The sequence below is a fragment of the Passer montanus genome, unplaced genomic scaffold (assembly GCF_014805655.1).
Source record: "Passer montanus isolate IOZ18808 unplaced genomic scaffold, ASM1480565v1 scaffold41, whole genome shotgun sequence".
Taxonomy (NCBI): domain Eukaryota; kingdom Metazoa; phylum Chordata; class Aves; order Passeriformes; family Passeridae; genus Passer; species Passer montanus.
In genome coordinates this window covers 4,089,020-4,115,667 of record NW_024368930.1, presented here as the reverse complement: position 1 = coordinate 4,115,667, position 26,648 = coordinate 4,089,020, and the positions used below count along the sequence as shown (strand labels likewise).

At 42.8% G+C, this 26,648-nt stretch overlaps 1 protein-coding gene across 1 annotated transcript in view; it reads right to left on the bottom strand.

The window, feature by feature from the left end:
- CDH4 (cadherin 4) overlaps nt 1-26,642 on the bottom strand; it is a 417,348-nt gene extending 390,706 nt beyond the window's left edge. Inside the window, exons 1-2 of the mRNA XM_039719381.1 lie at nt 26,469-26,642; nt 24,363-24,474 (exon numbers count right to left, since the gene is read on the bottom strand). Of these exons, the coding sequence (XP_039575315.1) occupies nt 24,363-24,474; nt 26,469-26,537 (181 nt within the window). The 5' untranslated portion in view covers nt 26,538-26,642. The remainder of the gene's footprint in view (nt 1-24,362; nt 24,475-26,468) is intronic.
- Nucleotides 26,643-26,648: the final 6 nt, after the last annotated feature.

Genomic DNA, 26,648 nt, shown 5'->3' with positions numbered 1-26,648 from the left:
TAATAACACATTCTTTGGATGTTCCAAGTTCAAACAGGATTTTGTGATGCTGCTGCTGATTCCAAGGTGCCCTAAATTGAGCATTTATTGAAAAGCCTGTTATGAATTTTGTCCTTCAAATTACTCCAGTAAGACCAATGGAATTTGGCTGTCAAATTGCTTCCAAGGCTGAAGGATTTCATTTGCTTCAAGACTGCCTGTAAATAAGCATTCAACCCATTTTTTAAAACACAAATTATGCAAAAGAATTTGACACCAAAAGGAATTTTGTTATGGACTTTATTGGGAACATACTGAGTTTCCATCCCTAAGAGCCCACCATTCCCCCTGTGACTTTACCCTCAAGTTTCTTCAGAATTTACCAATGCATCTTGAGAACAAGAGTAGCAAAACCAAAAATCTCTCATTTAGAACAAAAATGAGACATTTAATTTTCCTAAACATACAGAAAGGCATGCACAAGATTAATCATTCAACAAAATGTTTTCCTTTTTGTATGAAAATACGCAGGGTGGGAATGCAAACAAATTATAATTATTTGGACTCCTGTTAAACAGACTAGTGAGCCTTATAATTAGTAACATAATCACTTTAAGACAAATACACTAAATAAAATAATGGATCTTCGGCAGTGCTCCACAGAAAAATGCTAACAATTTATGCTTTATTAATTAGCTCATTGCTTTAACAAAGTTGGGAATTTGGAACCTCGGAGAGCTGCCATCTTTGTTGGCTGGAGGATTCACTCTTGGTGGAACAGAGGTGCAAGAGCAGAAAGGAACTTCCACGGAGTCCTCACACAGCTTTAAGATCTGCCCGTGGGGATGTTGATTATCCAGGACAATGGATCAATAGAATTCATGTATTCCAAATCTCTCCTCCAAACGCACCCCCACCAGCCCTAATTGATTCCTCTGCTGGCTAATGACCAACCCAGATGCTCAGTGACTTGAAAACAACTGACCAGCACTAAACAGTGCTGTGGTCACGTCCAGTGAATCAAAGGCACTGAAAAGAGCTGGATAAGCTATTTTTCTGATATATAACCACAGATGCAACTACTTCTATTACTCAAATCAAAAGGCAAAGAATGCTTCATCAACTGACTGCCGGAGTTATTGGAATTAGCCACTCAAGTGCCACTTGCAGGCATTAAAAATTCTTCAGAAAATTTCACATTGAGGTGTGTTCATGTGTTGCCCTACATGGAAAAAAAAAAAAAAGAGTAAGGAGCTGACACCACAATGTAGACAAGGAATGCCAGAAGCAGCTATAAAGGGAAGGCAGAAGTGGGGCAGATCTGTGCCAGGCCAAGCAGTTCAGGCAGGAGCTGGGGCAGCAGGAACAGGCTGAAGCAGAGAAGCTGCCACATGAATCACCAACATGCAAACCAGGAAAGATGCTCCAGGATCAAAACTCACCACGTGCCAAGGTCACTTCAGAGAACACAAAAAAGGTTCAGTGATGATCTCACATTAAAAGTTCATAAGCCCATCAGAGGAATTTTCTAATGAAAATTATTTTATCTGAAGAACTCTCCTAAGGCCAAGTAGAAATCACAGGCAGTGGGGACTTGCAGAACTGGGTTTTACAATAGGTTTGGCATCACTCAGAAAAGATCTTCTGAAAGAAGAGTAGGTTATTGTAGTCCTTGATAGAACAGGACGTTCTTAGAAGTGCTTTTTCCTTTTTCACAGCATCACAGGGTAACCAAGGTTGGAAGGACATAAAAAAATGAGCTGGTGCAATCTCAGAATTTTTATTTGTTGATCGCTCAGTAAACTGTCTATGACTTCCATTGAAAGCTCTGACTTGCACCCAGACGTACAGTTTTTGTTGGTACAATGATTTCAGCAATACAGATCCCAAACATAGCGTTCAATACTTTTAAAGGTAGGAATGAAGAATTAGTTATGAAAATAACTTCCTTCAGAAGATCTCCAGAAAACACGTCATCACCAGCAGGTATCACTGCTCAAATTACTCTGCTGGAGACAAACATGCCACACCACCATTCAGAAAAACCCATGTGCACTCTGGACACACACAACAGCTTGTGTTTTTTAAAATATTACATAAAAAAGAAAATCCTTTCCTAATTTGGTTTTGCTCACCCTTCTACTATATGAAAACAATTTGCCTGCTTTCAGACTCTGGCTGTGACTACTTTGTTTTCACTTCATCTGAATGCAAGGAATAATCTCGGTCACAGCTACCGAGATAAAAGCCAGGAGGATTCATTTGTTGTCCCAAACACACACGAGATGCTGGTGACACCTGCACCATCAGGAGTGCTACTGCACACTGAAAGGGAACCTGCTGCCTCCACAGACCCAAACACACCAATCCCTCTTCATTCATTTCTTTAATAATTGCACAGCTTCCTGGACAAACACATAATGCTGCAAGAACAGATCCATCCTGACAACCAAGGCCAGCTGTATAATGCTCATCTAAGTGGCAATAAGATTCATTAATTAGGTTGCTGCTTTAGAGTGTTGTTCCCCTGCAGCTATGTTCTGCTCAAGAGTATTTTCAATAGTATTGAATAGATGAAGCAATTACTAAGCAAAATCCACTAACTGATGGCCAGTGTCAGATTCCTCAGGCCATGCTTTCAAAGGGAGTGTGTGTATAAATATATATATATATTTATACACATATATATTTTCTGAATGAGTGATTACTTAAGGGGAAAAGGGAAAAAAGCAAAATCCCAGTGAGGCAGAGCCTGGTGTTCTCCACTTTTAGAGGTGTGATCTCTAAACCAAAACCCTCCCTTGGCAGACATAACTGAGATATAGAAGGGTTACAGGATATCTGATTGTACATGCAAATCAGGTTGTTTGCTATCTAAAGGCACATACTTAACTCTCACAATTAATGGCAGGCAAAGAGAGTTTTATCCAAAATTATTTGCCCTCTTCAGTGACAGCAGTATAATCAACTTGTAAAAACTGGATTCCAACTGAGTGTTCCCAGTTCAGGTATCTGACTTGCAGGCTACTGTAATACTATTTTTATAACATGACATAGTTCTAAGCATTTGAATTAAATAAACACAGCACAAATATTTTGGCTCTACTGTAAACATGTGAAAATATTTTCTTGTGAATTGTCGGGTTAGCTTTTTTGTCCCCTTTCTGCTGCTTCAGTTACTATGATGTTTAGACTGTGCCTCATTAAATTTGGGAGCAAAAGTAAAAAAGTTTTCAGCAGAAGCATTATTTTCAAAGTTCAAGATATCTGTAATTCTAACTGATCTTCCACCTGGCATTAAATCTTCAAAGAATGTCAAAAAGTATCTTAGAAATTTGAGATGCCTGGCTGTATACAGAGAAGGAACAGATGCACCTCTGTAATTTGCCCATAAATAAGTAAAAATGAACCCATCAACTTTTCAGGGATACTTGCATGCAAGCAGGCAAACACATCCTTTTTTCCCTTTCCTTGTGTGTTTGTGGTTTACTTTTTTTTTTTTACAGTTTTTAAATATCTTTTGAACCAGACCTTCCAGGGTGCTGGTAAAAACTGATGTGTTTGTTTTTAGAAACTTTCTATGCAGCAGTGCCATCTCGTAACCTTCTGCTACTGCCTTTGGCCTCCAAATTCAGGGGGGCCCATCTGTGGCAGTAAACCACGCATGCACAAAGTACATAACTTCTCCCAGAAATAGTGAAAGCTCCGTCTGCAAGAGCTTTCTTTAAGGTCACAGCAAGTCAACTGCTGAAGAGAAGTTATCACCATAAATTAAACTATTCCTGAAACCCAGCAGACACTTAACTGAACTCTCCTAATTCCCCCTGCTCATTTTCATCTCCAGATTTGGGCATGCCTCTGAGGAGAAGTGCACACCCATCTCTCTCTTTTTCCCTTCTAGGGAAAGAAGGGAAAATCCATACATTTGAAAGACATTCAGCTGTAAGTTTTTAATGGTGACATTTCACAAGACAGATCTCAAAATCAAGTTGTGGCCAACCCAAAACCACTCAGAGCAGCCAAATTTGAACCTTCACCTTTATTCTTTCACAGATTAATAAACACATTCTGACAATTCTTCTTCTGATTTGACCTATTTCTTTAAAATGTGATGTAGGAGTAGTGGACGCAAATTTTAAAATATCCTTTAAAGTCACATGGGCAGAAATGACAGAAAATTTGTGGCTTGCAAATTCAGGAGGAGTCAGCTACACAAGCACAGGTGAGGAACTCCCACAGCAGGAAATCCTTCAGGCTGATGGCATTCCCCAGCTTGACAAAAGTGTGTCTGGGTGGGTGATCAGATGGGGCATCACGCCGATGCTTTGTTCTCTTCAGTAGGCTGTGCTGGGTTCTGTAATGAGCCTCAACGTCTGAATAACACATCCAGGGAGGAATCCTTTCATTCCCTTATCGAGAAGGTGCAGAATGAAAAGAAACAAAGGAATCAGCTGGTTTCTGCTAAAGCATCCCGGTGCCAATTAGGAAGTTGGGAATGGAGTAGGATGTACATCAGTGGCTGGCAGCACGTGAGCTCTGCCACTGCAGTTACTATTTCTCCTTTTCTCATTTCATCATTCTGGCACACTTCTTTCCATTCTCCTTGGTGTTTTCTAGTCCTCCTTCAGGACTGCACAATCAGACACAGAGAACTCCAGGGTTACAGGAGCAGGTCCCAGCCAGCTCGGGTTGTCTGTCCTGCTCTAAAGGCCACGCGTGTGACCACTGCCTCCCACCTGCCTCCAGACAGGTGTAAGCTTCCATTTCTCTTTTATTACTTTCTCCATTCATAGATGATCAAGCCTGAAGAATCTTCTTTTTCAATTATGCAGGTCTAGAGGATGCCTTCTTCCCTTTCTGAAAAAAACCACGTCCTTAAAGACAGCAATAACACAGAAACCCCAAGACAAAACCGAAAGATAAGGCACCAAAAATTCCTGAACAGATTTCTGTATCACCCTGCTCTAAAGCATCATCTGAGCAGGAGACTGAACAGCTACCCAAAGGCATCTCCTGTTTGTTTTATTGATTACTGACTTCAAGATAAATGCTGGGAGACCCCACACATGGCCAGGATCCCACTATGCCATTTGCTTTATAAACTCAGGTCAGGAAAATGGTGATCTCCATCTCTGAGATTATTTGCAATCTACAGAAAGATCAAGAGGTAGATACAGAGGAAGACAAGTGCATAACTGAACCAGTGTTAGTTAAAAAGTAAGAACAAAACAATTCACATTTAATTTGCAGGTTGTTTTTACTGGAAGACATTTATTTCTGTCACATCCTGACAGAACTAATAGTAATTCATCACATGTACACCTGGAAAGGAGCAGGATGTCTGATACCTGACAGACATCCATCACTTTGCCACAGGTTATACACAAGCCCCAACAGAGAGAACTCCAATAGAGAATATATCTCACATCTGAATTTGAGGAAATAGTTATGAGCAGTATTCCCCTCCTTTTATAAGCTTTGATCAAGGAGACTCAAGAAATATGTTCTACCACGCTTTGATTTCACTTGAGGGCTTTTTGTTATTTAAATAGTGAATAAAGATGACAGGCAAATAGTCTAATTAGCACAAATATCTTGTTTCCTGAAACTTCGGGCAATTTTTAAACATCTCCTGCTCAGTGTTATTAGAAAGCTCTCCATTTCTAACCCTGAGCTAGTGTGGGTCTTTTGTCTGACAAAAAGACACTTTTCCCTTCCATTTCTGGAAGGAAACAAGGCATTCCCACCTGCACCATCCCTGCCCTCCCAGGTGGCAGTGCAGGGGCAGCGGGACCCCTGGATGCTCTCGAATTCCAGAGGGTCAGTGGGTTCTGCTGGGCTAAGGCACAACTGCTGGGAGTCACTCAGTCCCCATTTGCAAAGATCAAGGGTCAAAGCATATTTTATTTCACTTGGTGGCTCCCTCCAAGGGCAAGACCCCCACCTGTTGGGAAATCCATCAGAGGGCTCTTACTAAACCTCACATGTTTTGGTTCTCTGTCAAAATCTGAACATTCCCTTCTCCTGCAAAGATACAACAATCACCAGTACAGAGCACAAACAACCTCTGTGGATCAGCAGGACTTTATGACAAGAAGATTATTGCATTTGCCTAAGAATATGCCAAAATGAATCACAAAAAACTTTATTAATGCATAAAAGCCATCACTGCTGCACTGCCCTCAGCCTGAAGCGTGAGGTGACAGAGTCCTCGTGGCGTCAAGAGCTTCTGATAATTGTAGTCTGAAAACATTCCACAGAACAGCTGCAATACCAATTTATATTTGAAGAATATATTGAATTACCACAGATCACACAAAAATGGGGACTAGAATTTATGTATTTTGTTGCTGAACTTACAGCTCAGCATTTCACAAAAGGTCATCTAGTTTTAACCTAGGTAAGTTGGAAAGACTATTCAACTAATGTCTTCTCTGGAAGTCTGCAGCTCTGGTGCTAATAAGGGAATTTAATTAGATGGACAAGCCTTGACAGCAATCCATTTTCAATACACTTAGTATTGGAATAGGTCTGGGAGTTCCAAGATTTGCAGAAGAAATCCACTATTCATGTTAATGTGGAAAAATATCTGAAAGGTTTGACTGACCAAGCTGTAGGCTCTTGTTTTTCTGACTTTATTTGTGACACACATCACATTACCAACCATTACACCAACAGATAAAAAGCCTGTTCCAAATGCACATGCTGTAAAGTTTGAGCAGAACTGATTCTTCCCTCTGTGTTGGTAAATCTCACTAATTCCCTGGAAATCAGCTGAGGATAACAACCCATCCACCCAGCAGTGCTTCCACATGGGACAGCCAGTGTTTCACCTCCCTCCAGCAGCACCCAAAGCCCCAGGACACAGCAGAGCTGCTGAGCACAAGGGCTCGGTACAACCCCAAAACAGGATCTCTTTGAGGGTATTTACAATAAAAAAATGCACACAGAGGAAAGGCACAGAATAAAGAAATGCACAAAGCCAGTACTTCCTAAAATTGCAGAGGGAACCAGCCTGCCAGCAGGCTGATGAAGCACCTGAGATAAAGTAGCACAATCAATAACAAAGCTGCACCTTCAAAACCAGCAAGCACAACGCGATCAATTCATATCGCGGCGAAGTAGTGTAATAAAAATCTGCAACTACAATAAGCTAATTTAATGATACTTTATCAAGTGCTCACATTTCCAACCACTGTTGTTCACAGCAGAGTGAAGCCTGTGTAAAAATATGTCATGAGTCAATGTGGCATTCTGCTCAAGAGAAAAGACCCACATCATTAAAATCTTAAATAAGCTTTCATTAAGTAAAATACATGAAATTAGCTCTTTCAAAAGAATTTAATTAGTCAACACATGCAGGTTGCACTCACAATCTGCCTTTGTGGTCTTTTAAGCTGTTCCTTTTCTTAAAGCTTTGTCAGAAGAAGGATATTTTTTAATTGTTATTATTTTTATAATATGGTGGGAAGGCAGACTTTCTTTATGAAAAGGACAAAGTATCCCTTGCAAACAGCAAGACACATTTTCATTGCTGCTCTGCATAGAGTGCTGCCTTGTTAAGGCAATTTCAATCATTTTACGCATCTTCATTAAGTCAGAGATACGGTTCAGCTTTTCACAGAGAAAAACCTCAGCAGCTGCAGAGAAAAGGAGGGACAACAGATTCTTAAACAGAAAAGAGAAATTACCAGTTATCTAGCTTGAAATGAAGCCTCTGGGAAGCCCCATCTGCAGTCTCAGTCATTACAAATCACAATAATTACGTGAGCTCTCAGCCCATATATAAAATTTCAATACCTACAAAGAGCTGCAATACTGCAACGTCCACAACACAGAAACATTGCCAGCTCATTTTGCCAGGCTTCAGGCTACTTGTAACACCCAGAGAAGATGAATCAATAAAATGTTATCAGTAAAACAGTTTGATTCCTGCACAGTTAAGCGCTCGGCCACTTCTATATTTCAATCCCCTCAGGTCAATATAATTTTACACAGTTACCCAATTCTCAGCAGTGAAATTATACTGGTAGATGGTTGAGATATTCTAAAGCACTTATTTCTACATGGGGGGAGGAAAAAGAAAAAAGGACCAAAAAAAAGAATCTCCTGTTTCCTAACTGGTTCAAAGTTGAGTTTTCAAACCAATCTTAAATGCAACTCTTTACTCCAGAACCAGCAAATTAAGTCCCTCTGAACAGTTCCCTCAGCCAAACCCTGGGTGTCCTATTCACCCTGTGCTTAAACAGGTGTTTGGGAAGAAAAACAAGTCAAATCTGGATTTGGCCTTTCAGTTGAACTGAATCCGAGACATTCTGAAAGAAGATGTAATTTCTGCCTACTCAAGAAAATCAGCCCATTTAAGCAAATTGAACTATTCACCAATAAATTCTGCTAGGTTAGTCACCACAAGGGCTGAAGAAACTCTAAATGCTGCTGACAAAGACTAAGTGCACAGTTAATACAACTTTTTGCCTCATACCCAGATAATTCTTCATGCATACTCTGAACTTCCAGCTTCCCACCTGGGTCTGCAATGAAATAATGCCTCAGGTTAATCTCATACCTCCAGAGAGCTGCATTTTTTGCATAAATAAGAGCAACAAGTGTGATTCCAGACCCAAGGAAAAAAATAATCATGTTTAATAAACTACAGTGCTCTAGAGACAGGGAATTCTCACAAGGAATCTCTTTTTAGATACAAATCCACCTTCCTTGACCTGACAACATCCTAATGAAACAGAATAAACCTGTTATTGGACCAGCCACGGGCACTGTGAGGTCAAGGGCAACTGGTTTCAGCTGGACAGGACCTTAGTCCCAAAAAGCTAAAACCCCCCTCAATTTTATTTCATTTCACTACCAATTTCATCTCATTTGTCTGCTTCATGAACTCCTGCACTATAGACAACACCAAAGCACACAAAGGCAGAAAGTACTTTTTGGGATTTTTTAACTGTAATACAAACTGTTTATTCTCATATTCAGCTCTCAGCAGAAGTAATGAACATTTTAATAACAAGAAGATCCATAAAGCACCATCTTCTCTCTTGTCTCAGCTCTTTTAAAAAGCTTACTTAATCTTCAATACTTAAAGGATGGTGGAAATATCTGAGGAACAAAGTTCCCTGGTTTATATGGTGCAATTCCCTTGCCACATATGTCTTATTGGGAAATTACATGGATTTCCCAAATACTGGCACTAAATTTTTACTAGTTTAAAAATTAGTATGAAAGGCCCAATTGCTAAGAAATAAAGCACACAAATTTATGGAAAGACAAAGCTGCACTAACCCATTAATTTTTATATTTTGTTATATCACCAAAACTGTTCTCATTACTTTCTTCTGAACAAGTTTCATAATTGCAAAATTCTCAGGCAGTAAAACTTAAGTGATCTCCATACTCTGCTTTCCTCCTAAATAATGAGCCAACCACCACAGACACACACAGGAGGAAGAAGCCTGTCTATTTCACTAGAAGACTGAGCTCATGAAAATCCAACTGCATCAATCCTTCTTTTATTATTCTTTCAAACCCCCCAAATCAAATAACTTTCTTGAGCTTGGCTAGAGCCTTCTGAATAGAAATTCCACTGGGGAAAGAGGTTTTAGATTAACAGCACAATACATTCAGAAATCAATAGATAAACCCTCTGTGCAGCAGCTCTACCAAAGTCCATGAGACTGAACTAGGGCTCAGAAAATAGGAAAAACCACTCAGAAACAAATTTCCTGATCTGCCCACTTTTGTTTTTGCACTGAAACCAGCAACATGAACTTAACCTCTGTATCACACCCAGAGAATTGCTGCCTGATGGTCTGAATCAAAAACACTTTCAATTTGTAAAAATATATTTATCTTTGGATTAAAACCAGAGGGTTTGCTTGGTGGTGCTTTTATTTTAATTTTTAGACTACAGAGATAAAGCTGAAAGGCAATAATGCATCTCCAAGATAACCAGATACGGGGTGCCCATCCTGATACAAGGCAAGCTCCTTAACGCTATGAAACAACGTGACTGGAAGCCAGGTGAGGGAGGAGGGACAGAGTGAAGCTTCGAAACTTATGGTGAAAATTCTTTAAGCCCGGTCTTAACTTCAGTCCAACACCTGGCTTGCTCAGGATCAGCGTTGATTGCTCTCTATGCTGGAAGCAGGATGACTTTTACTTGATCTGTTTGACCTTTTCTCTCCTCATTAACAATTGTTTTCTCCCTTTGCCAGCGTCCCTTTTGCAATCATGAGGACTGGAGGGGAAAGGGTAAATCAGAGCAAGAACAGGACTTGGCCAAAGACAACTGGACAAATTTCACTGTGAGCCGCAGTCGTGCAGCCCAACTGCAGAGCACAGCAGAGCTGGCTCTGCTCTGGAAATACACAAAGCCAGCAGCTGCCAGAGAACAGAAAAGCTGCTTCTGCCTCTGCCCATGTGCCTGCTAGAGCAGCCACAGCCATCCCAGCTCTGGGGGATGTGAACAGGGCATCCCAGCTCCATGGGATGTGAACAGGGCACAGCTCACCACAAAGGGCATCTCCCCACAGCTCCCCTTTGGTTCAACTCCAAACCTGCTCAGATTAGATGAGAAATGTACCTGTACTGAGACACAAGGAAGTGGATTTCCCCAATTTTTTTCCCTTGCCTCACTGGTGCTCCTGTTGTGTTATACTCATTAAATCCTGCATTTGTTATTTATTATCCTGCATTTCTGTAAGGCAAATCTAAAGAAACGTTGCCATGACAAACACATACCGTGGAGTTTTCATACTAACCTGACACCCATGATGTCCCTTCCCTCCATTAACACAGCCCCACTTTAGTGTATCTCAACAAGACAATCAAAATATTTCCAGTCCTGCTGCCGTGAGCCTCACAAAGGGGCCGAGCGCCAAATCCAAAAATCCTTTGCAGCAAAGCAGAAGAGCTTTACACACAGCCAGACCTCTCAGATGCCATGGGCTAGGATACCATGTTATAAGGCTGTAAAACTATGGCCTGTGGCTCCAGTCCAGCCTGCAGAGTAATTTAATCTAACTCACAAAGAAATCAGGAAAATGGCCTCTGCTGTGCTGAATCAGCAGTGCTGGAAGCCGTGCCACCCTCGATCAGCTCGTAAGAGACTGCTTTGTCCACGGTGCCAACTCTGTGTAGAGCAGCTATTGGGCAGAAGAAAGGACCAGCAGGAATATTATGTGCCAGATTTTCAGTAGATGTAAGTCAGAATACTTCCAATGACTTAAGGAGCTGCACCGATTTACATCATTTCAGGATTATCAGGATTTACATCCACTGGAAGTTTCACTTCTCTTTTTTTGTCTTTTAATTAAAAGAATGGTGTGGACTTGGCAGCAGTATGAGCCTTCAAGAGACTAAGATTTGGGAAGGATCCTGAAAAAGTTTTAGGCTCAGAGAATGGCTATAAGCCATTTTTAGTTTAAAAAGATACAGTGGCCAAATTGAAATTCACAGGATGTATATAAATTCTGATCTTTTCATGAGCAATATACATAAGCATATATTTTCACTTGTTACACTGGAGCTCCCTAAATATAACAATGGCAAAAGAAAAGCAATAAATGAAAAATTTGTTCATTCAATCTGGTTATATATCACAAAAAACTATCAGCACAGATGTTATCCCTATTTATGAGTCACAACCAGCGCCAAAACAAATGCCATGTATTACTTAATTCTTTTCTCCTAACTGCAAGTGCCAAAAAAATGACTGCCACTGGGATTAGGAAAAAATACACAAGTGGAAAAAAACCAGGAGGTACTGCTCCTGAGGAAGAGAGCCAACTAGGCAAAGTCTGGTTTGCTCTGATTTCCAAACAGAACAAGAACAACATTTCTTGTGACCTCAGAGCAGTTTCTGTTGCTCGTCTGCTCAATTCTCAAAGCCAGATCCATCATAAACTTTAGAAAACCTGCCTAAACCACCCTCAGAAACATGTGCACATCTCACTTGTTACCTACAGGTGACCGTGGTGGGGAGAGAACAGAAGCAAAGTGGGAATCTGGTGCCTGAGATCCTGAGATGGGAACAGATTGATGCTTTAAGAGCAAAAATGAGCAGAACCTGTCGGTGTGGTCACGGGCAGAACTACAGAGCTGCTCCTGAAGCTCTTTTTGTGGCACAGTGACCCACTCCCAGCCCAGCTGAGCCTCAGAAACACTTAAAAATAGGCTCAGAAATAAACAGGCCACTGTTACCAGTGCAGTTCAGCTGATGTGTTACACAAGAATTTAAAAATAAACTGTTCCAAGAGCCACGTCAGGAAACAATAACTTAAGGCAGAAGGCCTCGGTATTGAGGAATGCAGCCTCATTCCATCACATCTTTTCCACTACTCACCTCTGAACAGGTCAGTTTTAAATCTCCTTCTTCCAACGAGTCCAATTTAAATGTGTTCTTCAAAGGCTTCTGCAATTTTAAGAGTATTAAATTTTATACCTCCTAAGCTGTTTATTAGCTGAGGAAGAACTTAATTGACATTCACCAGATATTAACTTTTTTTGAGCATGTGTTACAGATTTTGATATATAACCTTGAGCTTTTTCTTTACTTTTTGCTGTTGGATTTGTTGGTTTGTTTGGTTTCTTTGTTTTTTCCTTGTCAGGACAGCTCTCCTAAGAACAGGTTTCTCAGTGTGTGGATTCCCTACAAATTTCTCCAGGAAGTGCAGACAAATATACTGCAATAAAAGACTGCTCACAAGGGACCTGATGCAGATGAAAGGTCAAAAAACCACTCAGACTGTTAATAAACTGTTGCAGAAATATGGTCTTTGCTTTAAGTCTCCATAATTTGGACCACTTCCAGACCCAACATGAACCCTGGCCCAGCAGTTCTGTGGAGTCCCCAGGGCTCCAGGCACCCACAACACTTCTTCCCACCCACCCTTATTTTAATTTTCTATTTTTTTCCCCCAAACAGCTCCACCCCACAGATATCAAACTCTTCCCTCTTACAGGTGCATTGCCAAAGAACACAACTGCTGCATTTACAGAACTTGGCTTCATCATCACAGCTCCCAAGCAATGGAACTTGCTTTATTACTGCACAGGTAAAATTGGCTGTGCCACCACTGCTTGGTTCTGCTGCTCTTCAGCAGGATACACCCATTGCTGTGTCTCTACTCACAGCAGAAAGGGGCATTAAAACTTCGTTTTATTGAAAATACAGGAAGATTCGTTCCAGCAAATGCCTCATCTGCACTGATCTCTGGTTAACTCAGCACTCAAGAATGCCCACAGTGCCATGCCCTGGCTATTCAGCGAGCAGGGTGGGCTGAAACCTCTGCTAACACCAACCCAAACTTTGCCAGCTGCCCACACAGCCCCTCTGGGAGGGCATCAGAGCATTGCTGAGCTTGGAAATGCCCTCCAGGAACCATCCACCACTCACTGTCCCCTGCCCCAAGTGCCACATCCTCAAGGCTTTTAAGTCCCCCGTGGATGGTGACTCCACCACTGCCCTGTGCCAGTCTTTAACCACCTCTTTGGTGAAGAAATTTTCATCCTGCCCAACCTAAATCTCCTCACTTTCTTCTTGTCAGGAGGTCTCAAAAGCACCTGGTACAACTGGAGTAGTTTGCTGACTAGCAGATCCAGCAACCAGCCTTTTAACTTTGAATTTCCCTTATATCTGAGAGTCCAGGCAAACAAAAAAAAAAAGAAAAATCTTTCAGTAAACTTTGCACAGAGATAATCAATCTCCTATTCAGTTATTTGAACAGACATCTAGAGTTTAGCGTTCCAGAGATCACTGAACTTCTCCTGATGAGGGTCTCTTCTGGCAGTTTGAAAAGAGGATGGGGAAATCTTTGGGTGCAATCCAAACATTTTTTTATAGCTGCAATCCCTGAATATTTCATCACTCCAAATTTTGCCCTGACCTATAGTTTCTCCTTCATCCTATCAACTATACATATATTTTTCTTCATCCTCAACCTGTCCCTTCTGTCCACAAGCAAAGGAAAAATCTAAACATGAAAAATCCTTTTTTTTTAATAATGCCATTTACCCACATTGCTTTGGCCTCTACACAGGACCAAAAGAAAGCACCAAATCAATTCAAAAATGTTCAGAAGCCCATAAAAAGGTAAATAAATGGAAGCTTAATTTTCCAAAATAATTCAGGCACAAAATAAAAATATTTAAGTTTATGGAGATGAGCAGAACAGTTGCCTTTCATGTGTAATTGTGTAAACCTGTTTTGAAGGGAGCAAAGCAACATGAGGCTCCTAAAAGTCAAGCACCAGGGCACACAGGGTGTGAAACAATGACTTTTTCTGCCTCTCCAGGAAAGGATTTTCACTGGGAGCAAAATACTCAAAATTCTCTACCCCAGCTCTTTTTCCCCTCTAAATTGAGATGCTCCAGAAGATTTCAGCAGAGTCTCTTCCTCCAGCAAAGGGAGCAGCATCTGCCTTTCTTCAGTTACCAAAACACACAGGCGTGATGGCCAAAATTAAAGAGAGACACTAAACAGTAAAATATTTCAGTGTGGGCTAGACCTTCTAAAAAGCTCTGTGAATAATACAGATCTATAAAAACAGGCAGTGCAACACCCAGCTGGTCTGTGTAGGGTGAACACCTTGCTTTCCTCACCTTCCAGGATGAGCTGGGAAGTGGGAACACAGCAAAGCAGAAATCCCCAGCCATCAGTGCAAACAGGTCACACCAGAGTGCATACCCCACATCCAGCTACAGCCCTGCTTTGGCTTTCATTTAGTCCCGTTCTTCCAGCTCACCTTGGGATTAGTAACAGCTCTGCCACTAAAAATGGCTTTTAAGAAGCAGACCTCCAGCATCTTGAGGAAAGCCAAGCTGAACGTTTTGTCCTGTACCTGGACACAGCTCTGCTCCAGCAGTTGGGGCATTTAAACAACCCAGTGAGCAGAGAATTCCAGGAGTCCTTCCTCTCCAACAGCAACAGCATTTTGTTGAAATTCCATGAACCTAGCTCGAGCTTTTAACCTGGAACGTCTCTAGATGGTAAAAGTTCAAAGGTTCCAATGTTTGTAATTCTCATAAAAGTCAGGAAAAGTACTGACAACTGAGGACATTTGGAATTGTGTTTCCACAGATCCCAGCAGACAACATCAAGACATTAAAGGCTCTGCTCACCAAGCCACCATTCCAATTTTAGTTGAAATAACTACCCAGAGCATGTTTTCATGGTGCATGGCCAGAGCAGAAGGCTCTATCACATGGGCTCTGCCACAGCCTGTTTTGAACTGGGTTTGTTCAATCCTTTATTAACAGAACAGATAAAGGAATGCAGCATATGCTGGTTACATCTGCAAACCACACACAAGCAGGACACAACTGCAACGCTCTTGGATGTCGAGATCAGAATTCAAAACAATCCAAACCAGTTAGATAAGGCTGATGATAAAACAAAAACAAGATGCAATTCAACAGAAGAGGAGCCAGGTAACACGATTCAGCAGGATTAATCAACTACACATATAGAAAATGACTGGGTATGTAGCAGTTCATCAAAAAACGATGTGGGAGGTTATACTGGATCACAAGCTGAACATGAGTCAACAGTATCATACTGCTAAGAAAAAAAGCAATCATCACATTAGATAAATCAAGTGGAGTGTTGCCTGCAAAACAGGCAGAGTAATATTCCCTGTCTGTTCAGCACTGTGAGACTTGGCTGGCAGCATCACATCAACCTGGAGTATCGTGTTAGTAACAAAGACAAGGGCTCAGAGGAGGGAGCCAAGCACGACACACGAAATGCAACGAGAGGTTCAGCTTAGAGAATCTGAAAAAAAAAATTCAGTTGTGTTGGGGGGAGGAAAAAAAAAATCAGCAAATGTTCTGTATGTCCATGACAAATACAAACACGGTTAAATTGCTTTAAGAGAGCTCCACTTAAACTCACAGGAAGGAAAGGGAAGCAAAGTAATGTATTGGCTTTGGTCCCCAGCCATGGATCTTCAAGCCCACATCAGGGACAAAGCTGCTACAAGGGACCTGCTCCTGCCCTGGGGAAGGAGTGTGCACCAGAAATCCTCCTGAGCCGTGGTTCTGAGCCCAGGAAACACCAACACACAGGTCCAGGTGACACCACAGACAGCTCTTGGTGGCATTTATACAGTTATCTGTTCACTCCCACTGACTACATCAGGAACAAGCAGGTTATTACATTCATACTTTAAACTAGTCCTGACTTGCACTTTATCACCTGTAGTAATTTCTTTATTTTCCACCATTTTACCAAGCTTGCATGTTTTTCTTTCATGTACCAATAATTCCAATATGCTTTTCTTGCTACATGGTGAAGTAACAGACATTTGTTTCACTGACCTGCCTTTTATGATTCTCTAGACAGGAACTGACAGAGAGAGTTGATACATAGCTCTGTATAGAACAATTCTTGTAATCTTGACTATTTATCTTTGGATAATTGCTACATTCATAATTATTTTAAAGACAATTTCTTTTAATAAGGATTGGAATTACTATGAGAAAAACTCATTCTAACAAAATTTGTGACTAACCTCTGAACTGCTAGGAAATTGTGATTTATAATAGGCATAGTAATAGCCTTTAATGACTGCAGTGCTTCTGGGTATCAATGAAAACAGACTGGCTCATTTCAAAGCAGAGAGGGCATCTATTTTACTTTTTCCTCCTTCATGGGTGGCCCATACATATCTTCAGGGTCCTTGGAGGAGCTTCCAACACCCCCACTGTGCATGACACACAGTGGCTGCTATTAGCAGGCTCGTGTTAATGGGCTGCAGCTGATGTGACCCCTGCAAGCAGCACAACCCTGAGTGACTGCCCCTGGCTCTCTGCTAGCAGCACCAGAGTAGCGAGGGCATGACAAAAAAAAAAATATATATATATCTATAATTTTGTATTGGAAGGGAGCAGGAAAGGGGAATATGGATGCTGCAGCCCGGGGTCACGAGGCACGGGGCTGCTGAGTGTTCCCAGTGACAGCACAGCCCATATGCCAGAGCATTTGCCACTTCACGCTCCTTCTGTGCAACTGCAATCCAAAATTAATAAATAAATTAGGGATAATGAACATAAACAAGAGAAATCGCAAGCCTGTGGCAAAAAGAGATCTTGTTCAGCCCAAGTGTTTCTCATGTTGCAGAAAACTTGCTTAGGAAACAAACATCCTCCTGAAAGAAGCGAAGTAGCTGGTTATAAGACAAATATTTTGGTTTAAACAGTAGCTCCACATGTTCTCTTTCATTCTACTAAAAATAAAGAGGAAATTGAGTGCTTTTTCAATGTAAGTGTTACATTTTCTTATGCCAGGAGACAAACTATGCCTAGGTTAAGTCTGGACATTAATGGAAGCAAACAGCTGAATGCTGGTCCCTGGCGTTTCAATTATTTGCTCTTCAGAGATTGTCCTTCCAAGAAATTAAAGAAACACAATTTCCCAGTAAAGATCACATTTTGCAGGCTGTTGCAATGTTTTTATTTAAAGCTGTGTGATAGGTATTTGAAGAAAAGCTCAGTTCATCCCTCTGTCTTTTCACCTGTTCGCCTGCAGAGTGTCTCCCAGGTCAGAGCCCAGGGGAGGCTGCAGAGCTGCTTGCCCAAGCCCCTGCTCAGCACAGGGACAGCCCAAGCAGGCTCCAGGACCACTTCCAGGTGGGTTCCAAGTATCTCCAAGAACAGAGACCTCATGGCATCTTGGACAACCCTCAGGTTAAAAGTTTCTTTCCACATTTAAGTGAAGTGTCCTGTATTTCAGTGTTAGCCCCCATTTTGTTCTGCCCTTCCTCTGTGCACCTCATCTCAGCACATTCTTACAAGGAGTTTATACACAATTATAGTCTTCCCCAGGCTAAACAATTCCAGCACTCTCATTTCAAAAACACTAATAAATAAATATTAAAACAAAATATCTAAAATATATAATGGCATCCTGAGCAGTAAGAAAACCCTGCCATGGCAGGGCTGGCCAAGGACACTTCTGGGCTTTACCCGGAAAAAGAACCCCAGGGGTCACACAGGCACCAAAAGGAGAATGCAATGTGAAGCCAAATCCTCTTCAGAAGCTTTGGCAGGGCACAAAAGGTTTACACATACAAAAAGGGATACAGACCAATTGCATTGAGCCTGCAGAGGTTCCTCCTGCAGCGCTCCACATCAGGATCCTGGGGAAATCTGCCTGGAATCACAGTCACAGGTTCATCCCAACCCCCTGCAAACCACTCAAAGCTGGCAAGGACTGGTCTTTGCTTTTCAAACACCACTGTCTGGTCTTAGTTCTTATTACTTCCTTTTGCCTGAAAATAAAAAATTCCACTTGAATGGCAATGGCCTTAATTCTGAATATACCACTAACCTCAAATCAAACAAACTCCCTTCTTTCCCTATGTTACTCAAATTCATTCTATGAGAAACATTAAGCAGCAGATTTCCAATGAAATCCTATCCTCTGTAGTTTTAATCTCTTCTTGCCCTTCAAATAAGACTTTTAAGTATTATCTATATTGCTAAAATATTCTATGAGCTGTGCACATGGCCCATGCTGCTGTGGAACCAAGTACTTCCCCAGCTTGAGATTGCAATGAAATAAATTCCATCTAAAAAAACATGAGACTCATTTCCAGGGTAGAAATTAAGGCAGAAGGAGGCCTGCACATAAATATCAATGAAATTAGGCAATGAGAACTGGCATTAGGTCAATGAAAATTAGGCAAGAAAATATTTCACTGCTAGAATAAATAAGTTTCAATTGCCACATGCAAAAACCGTAATTTCCAGAATGCTTTCAGCATCTGCTCTGTGAGATCAGAGCTCATGAGCTCTGTCAGTGACAGTCAATTCCTGTACGAAGAACTGACTTCAAAATTAACATTTTCCAACCTTAAAAGCCCTAAAATGATCAGCTTAGCATTGAAAACAACAGGTATTTCACAATAAATAACTAATTGATACTGTTCCAGACACAGCTTATTTCCTAAAAGCCTAAGCATAAATAAAGAAATGAATAAATTATTCAACAGAAATTGTTGTTTCATCTTCTTTCTTAATACCTATCTAGAATGCCTAATTTGAAGCAGCACAATTCTCTAACAGACAAATCCCTGAAAAAACAGAGAAGCTTCAAGTCTGTTGTTGGAGAAGCAGATTTATTCAGATAAAAATCAGTTAACTCCCCAGAATGCAGAAAAATGTAATTTTGCTTGGGTTTGAGGAATTTGGTTCAAAGCTCTGAACTAGAAAGCAATATATACAGTTATTAAACAGTGTAAGGGGATTAACTCTACAGAGTGTTATTGACTACTCCAGTCTCATTAACTGCAATTTTATTTAGATAAAAATGTCATCTTAAACATCATTTTTGTGTCAGAAGTTAGATCTGAAGAACAACATTAAAAATACATAGGCATCAGCAGTTCCCTGCTCTGCAACAGCTCCTTCCGGGGTCTCCCCTGGAACTCATGATGGAAATGATGGTTTTGATTTGCAACGTGCCCATCACGAGAAACTGCTTTTAGAAGAAGTTGTCCTGTGGAATGTGAGAAGTGCTTTCTGAGAGGCAGCTCCACTGGAGCTTGTGCAAGCTGAACACAGAGAGCTGATGCCTGCCTGCCTCCCTTTCCTCCAAGAAAAGACTGAAGAAAGGTGAGGGTGAGTTCTGGGCTCCCGGTGGCTGCTCTCCTACTTTCAGATGTTATTAGGGAACTGTGAAGCTAATTACATCTACAATAACTGCAATAACTGCTTTTCATGCAAAATCACAGACCAGAAAATAATGAAAACACGAATGGAAAAGCCTCTCTGTTTTTTTCAACTCTGAGCAGCTTGGGGAAGGCACTGGCTATTCCAGGAGGCTGCAGCAGAGCTGCTCAACAACCTCACCAAACATCAGAAGAAATCCAGCATTCCTCAGGCTCTTCTTCCCTTTCCAAAAGCACCCTTAGGACACACCAGAGGGCACCTGGGAGACACAGGCATGACTGTGGGCAGGGCAGCCTCAGACATCCACACATCCTTCAGAGCCACACCTTGACCTGTGGGAACAAAGCTCCTGCCAAAACAGACAGCAGATGGGTACTGGGTATTTTCTGGACTCTAAACCCAGGAAAAGTGGGAAGCCTACACCACCTACAGTATTCTCCACTATCCCAGGGAGACTGTGGATGCTGAGGTTCTTTGGTCTATGCAGTCAATATTTTCTAAACAGCATTCACAGCCTTCCTAAGTTTTAATATTGGATGTGATAAGGGCTAAAAAGGATGGAGGTTTTGAAGTCTCAGTGGAGAGAACAAAAAGCTTCTTCTGACCATGAAGAACATCCTACCTCTCAAAAACTTACAAGAGATTGTCTCCATAGTGAATTCTTCTTAAAAAAAAGGTGTAATTCCAATAAAGCTTTTATGTATTTTTTAACCAAAAATCATGCTAGTAAAAAATCCTAGAATAGAAGCAATTACACTTTTATGCATTTGCATGAGCTTGGCTACCTTTGGTTTCATACATTTGCTCAGAGCAGAACATGCTGGCAGAGTTTATTCATCTCCCCACATGAAGATAAAGTGTGCTGCCACACACTTGTCCCCAGACGTGGCTGCCCACACAAGAGAAGTTCCCCTGCTCCATCAGCACAGCCACTGCTCGGGCTGGGCACGGAAACATGAATCACTGCACACAAAGGGATGCACAGAAAACACAAAAAAGCAGCTGTACCTCTCACCTGCTCGTGTTGCCTGCTGTGAGTTGTTTTGTTTAGGTGTGTTTGAGAGGTGCTGGAGCCCTGGTGGGGCCACACTGCAGAAATGATGCTTCCAACACCCTGATGTCATCCCACCCACTCCCAGTCACCACAGCCTCACGGCGTGCCAATTAAACCTCAACTTCTAATTCTGAAAACCATCTTTTTTTATCAATCATAATCTTAAAAAACACTACAAAAAATCCAAAAGGGCATAAAGCCAATAGCAGAAGTATCATACTGCACATCACTTTCAGCATCCTGCTCCTTCTCTGCCTCCTTCCCCACGAGGCCACTGGTCTCCGTCACTCCCAAACACTGAGTTCACATCAGGAATCAGATCCCCTGGGACACTGCTGAGCTGCTTCAGGGCAGCCCTACATGGCCCTGCTCCCCACCCCTCAGGACCAATGTCCTCACCACGGTAAGTTAACATGAATAATTAACAAAGAGGAAAAGATCTCTGTGCCACAATCGTCCTCTGCCATACTGCAGACATGGAGATCTTGCCCTTAGGCTAAAGAAGAAAATACTTAACAAAGCTATCTTAAACATTATCATGCATCAGTGATCAAGACTAAGTTTATTATCCTGCAAACAAAAACAAAGACAAAAAAGTATAACAGATTACACTCCAGTAGCTTTCATTACGAGATGCAGTGATGGCATTTCTGAGGAAGGCACTGGCCCCACAAATCACCTCAGCTACCACCCCATCATCAGGCCACAGTGTTGGCAGTGATGTGCAGCGTGTGGTATTTGTGGCACTACTGGGGAAAACTATTTTAAGTCTAATTAACATGAAATTTTTAGAATGCAGATGCTTTTCATTTATACATAAAACAAAATGCCGTGACATTTCTCCCATCCATTTATCATAAACAAGTTAATTACTGTGTAACAAATAGCTCCTGCTAGAATCTGTATGTTTTGAGCATGTTAGAGAGCTGACTCAGGCAAATAAGATGAACCACAAAGTAGTAGCTAATAGCTTACGGCATACTTATAATAAAACAATGACTCTGTAAAAGCTCTTGTTGTCAAATTAAGGCTAAGCTATTTCCATTGGAATAAACCAATTATAAGCAGTGATTATCTGTTTAACTTGATTCAAACCTAGAATACTATAAACACTTTCATTTTGATGCATTCATAACAGTGCATACATTTGAGAGCTGGATCTTGCAAAGCTTAAAAGGGAAATGCCAGGTTTATTTATTGCCACACAGAACCATGAGCATCCAAACTTCACCGTGGTGTGGAGGAATTTCACCACCATGCTGAGGGCTGCATGCTGCCTGATTTCTGATGGACAAACCTGCAGGGATAAACTGTCCCAGGACTGCCCACCTCACCTTCCTAAGGACAAGGTTAGCATTATCCATACAAACCTCATGTTCACTCCATTAAATCCCCCAAGAGCCATCCAAGCTACAGACACGCTTTTTCCAACCCCCAGATTCCAGGAAAGCACTGACAGGTGAATTTCTGCCTACTTTCCTTTTTTTTTTTTTTAATTCAGGCAAACAGTCCCATTTGGCCTGCAGATGAATTACTGAATGCTGATGAATAAGATGGTGGTAGCTGCTGGCAGCAGAGCTTTGCGTGGTAAGATGGTGTGAAATAGTACATATGTCAATCTATCAAACATGATAATGTAAGCAATCTGAACTCATTTTTGGTCTGAACCATTGTACAATACTTCACCCAGATGGAAGAAAGAGATAAACATTTTATGCTTCAGACACATCAAGTGCTAGGAAGTAAAATTAAACCTAAACTGGAAAACTACCAATTTTACATGCTAGAGTATATATAAAGAACAACACAAGCATGAAGAAGAATTTTCTTGCCCATTATTGTATAAATTAATTAGATATATTTGCCTCCTATGATAAACAACAGCATGTATTTGACTGTAGATTAAAAGGTGCAAAGCTGATAGTTTACTTATTAGCAAACACAGCACTTGCACTTTTTTCTTCCTTCTTTTGTTGAGAAAATGCTTTTAAATCATGGAACCCGTGACAGGATTATCAGGACATGAATCTTACAAGTGGGGCATGGATACATAATGTCCCCAGGGTGAGTTCAGCCCTAAATCACAGGCAGGGTTGCCATGACTAATGTAAAACTACAACTGGTCCCTAAAGGATAAAATCAAACAAAAATATATTTTCATTCAAATCAACTTGACAGCCTGTGTAAATATAATTTCATATTTAAAAATTATTAGTTAATCCAGAAACGAAATGACAGCCACTGTGCTGTTGTGAAAGTCACAGCCATCCAATGCCTCTGAGCAGACCCCTTCTGCTCCATTCCTGTTCCCCACCTCCATAAACACAGCACAATTTATCAAGCACTAAACTGCAAAAAAACCACTCTTCTGAGCAAATATATTTATGATACGGCTTTCCACAATACTCAGAGAACATTTTTTATCAAATAATTTGCAAAGCTAAAAGAGCATGAAATCTACCCAGTTTTCAGACTGACCTGTAAAGCTGCCATCACATTTGGAGAAAATTGCTACAAAGTGTGTGAACTACTGGTATTTGGTCTCTTTAGAGTTGCCTAATCTTGAGCTTATCCATCTCAATTCCCTCTTTGGTTACCCTTCAAACTAAAAATAAACTCCCCAAGGTCTACTAATTAATGCCAGGCCAGTCAAGAGAATTCCTGAACAGTAACACTAAGACAACTGGGCACAGAAACAAAAGTGACTGCCAGCTCATGCAGAGCAAAAATGTCCAGTCCTGGATTCTGCTGAAGCCAGAGAGAATACTGACAACTCTCCCTCTCTTCTGAGAAAAATCAAAGTAACAGAGCAGGTGTTTGGTCTGGAGGAAGACAGAAATCCCAGCTATCTGGCACAGAGACATGTATGTGAGCAAAATGTATTCAGGAAAACACTGCAAAATAGTTATAAAGCTTTGAGTAGAGCACCAAGTCCTGACGTGCTCCCCAACTTCCTGGACTGCTGGGGGAGGGAGGGATTCTGATCTTCTAAAATTCTCTTGGAATAAAATGTTTTTCTGTGTCATGCAAATATAAAGTTTAATTATTTTTAACTTGAAAAGGAGACAGAGCAATACACAGGATAATCTGCTGTTATTTGGATTATGAGACATCTTAGAGTTTACAAGCACAAAAGTGGTTATAATCCTGCAATTACTATAAAGCTAATTGGTAGTTTCTTTTTGCCTGTGTTTTCATGTTGTCACTGGGGCAGTAATGAAAATGAATGCCACATTTGTGAACAGAATGTCTGTAGGCTTGTTTACCGCATTTCCAACAACAACGTCTGCTTTATCATCCATTTCAAAGCAGAGATAATTTAGGGATCTTTGAATTTCATACATAAAAATACTTTCTAAAATATCAGATGCTGAGTTCCTTCAGACAGGGTGGGAGTGGGAGACTCAAGAGTGAAGTGATGACCTCGCACGGCGTAACAAACAATCCACCTGAAGCAGACAGCAGCGGACTTGGAATGATTCATCTGTATTCAAAACTGTGCTCAGGTAAACCACTTAGTGTTTCATCCTCCTACAAACATAATTCTGCAGACAATTTCACCATCAAAACCAGCATCTTTAAGCCTCCTTTCACCTCCTGAAAATACAGTCATTGCAGAAGCTATTAAGCTTTTTATTCCACTTACCTTTGAGTAACTTCTGCCCTTCCATGATATTCTGGGAGATGAATGCTGTGTAGTCTTGTTCTGAGAAGCCAGGCTTGCATGTGGGTCTAACTGTAAGATCCCCATTGTGTGCCTGCAAAACCAAAACAAGGAAAATGCACACCATGACTTCTGTCATTTGGGAAAAGATTTTGCACCCAGTGATGAAGTGTTTAGGCATGAGCAAACCTGAACAGTAAAGCAGTGTGCAAGTAGAAGTTGCTTGTGTTAGAGTGCCTATCTGTTGGAGTGGATCCATACTGTAGCTGCAAAAAATAAAATGGGCCAGCAATAGTTGCCTGTCTACAAGAGAGCATTGTTTGTAGGAAGGCTGGAATACTGGGCACTGTGAGAAGAGGGGAGGAAACAAAGAGCAGCAATTCATCAAGGCGCTGTGCTCGCTCTGGAGACACGCAAAGGCCTGATGTTGCAACATCCAAACCACCGAGGCTTGCTACTGAGAAACTGGGCAGACCCCAGCATGGAAAGGCTGGAGAAACACAGGAGTCTGTGACCAGGTGAGGACACCCTTCCTTCCCCTTCAGCAGCATCCCAGGCTCTGCCTGCTGCTGCCTCTGGGACCCTCCAGGCTCCGCTCCTGCCCCAGCAGTGGGAAGGAATGGAGGGATTCCCAAATAAAAACCTGACAATGCACAGAATCGTGCACAACGTGCCAGCACCCTAAGGGAAGCAGCCAACGAAACACTCAGCTGCAACTTCGGGCTGAGCAGAGGATCCAGCCCCCGCCACAGGGACGGGGCAGTCCCGTCACAGCAGCCCAGGCTCCTCGGGAGTCCTGGACCCCAGCTCCAGAGCAACTCGCTGACAGCACACAAGCCCGTGATTTATGCGCGGAGAGTGCCAGGTGATTTACGCACTAACAAGTGCTGGTGGCAGGGGATTTCTAACGCGCCCGGGCTGCCGGCAGAGCCAGCCAGAGCATCGCTTAGCGATGCTGCCGGCACCTCCGCCGCCTCCAGAGCCGGCAGCGCCGGCTGAAGCCGGGGGAGCGGCGCTTCCCCGCAAAGTGCAACTCCGGGCGAGCACCTGCCTCCCGGGGGAGCACCGCAGCCCCGCACCCCCAAACACTCCGCACACACACCGCGCTGCATCACACACGGAAACCAACGGGAGAGAAGGGTCCTTTCGGATGAGCTTAGTAAGCAGAACACAAGCCAATGTACTCGGCTTAAAATCACGCTCGGGAGACGGATGCCAGCTACTGCATGGGAAGCGCAAGGAAGCGGCGGCTCTGCTGGACTCTGACCGCGGCTGGCAAGATGTTGCCATTGGGAAACATTTCAAAGGGTCTCGCCGAGCATAGCGGGCTTCGAATCTGAAATCGCCCCATTATTAGAGCGGTGCTCGCTAGGCGAGATCGCATCGGGGCTCTTCCTGGGCACCCACCAGCATCCACGGGGCTCGGGACATCCTCACGGATTCTACTTGGCACCGGGGGATTGAGGCAGAAAAATAAGCGGCTCTTGTTCCCGCAGCCAGCCCAGCCCGAAAGGCAGCAGCCGCCCGGCTCGCTCTGTAACACTGCAGCCACGCGTTCAGGCGCTTGTTGATGTTCTACAGAAACCCTTCAATTTCAGCCGCCGTGGGAATAAAACCTTAAAAATCCCAAACTTTCAGAGCATCACCGCCCAGCACCATCCGGGCCCGCTCGGTTGGGTTTATGGTGAAAATAAAAGTTAGGGGCTGCAGCGGGCGCGGGCGGAGCGGGGCTCGGCGGGGAGCGCGGCGCGGCCGCGGGGCTCCGCGGGGCTCGGAGCGGCTCCGCGCCGGGACGCGCCGCTGCCCCCGAAGTTTCTCCGGCGAGGCGCAGCGCGGAGCGTACTTGTGCCGCTACCGCGGCGACACCTGAGCGGCGGCTCAAAAAAAAAAAAAAAAAAAAACACAATTAAAAACTGCACAGCGGCGATTCGATTTTTAAAAAAGGAGGTGCGATACGGCAGCGCGGCGGGGGCAGCGGCAGGAGCCTCGCGCGCCCACCACCATCACCCTCACTCCCCGAGCCCGAAGTTGCCGCGGCGGGCGCGGAGGAGCCGCGGCGGGGATGGCTCCGCGCCCGTTTCCACTTACCGCCGCCGAGCCCCAGACGGGCAGGAGGAGCAGCAGCAGCAGCAGCCGCCGCCTCGGGCCGGCGCTCATGTCCGCGGCGGGCGGAGCGGAGCGGTGCGGCGCGGCGCTACAGCGAGGAGCGGAGCGGAGCCGGCCGGGTCCCGCGGCCGCTCCGGGCTGCAGGTGAAGCGCCCGCCGCGC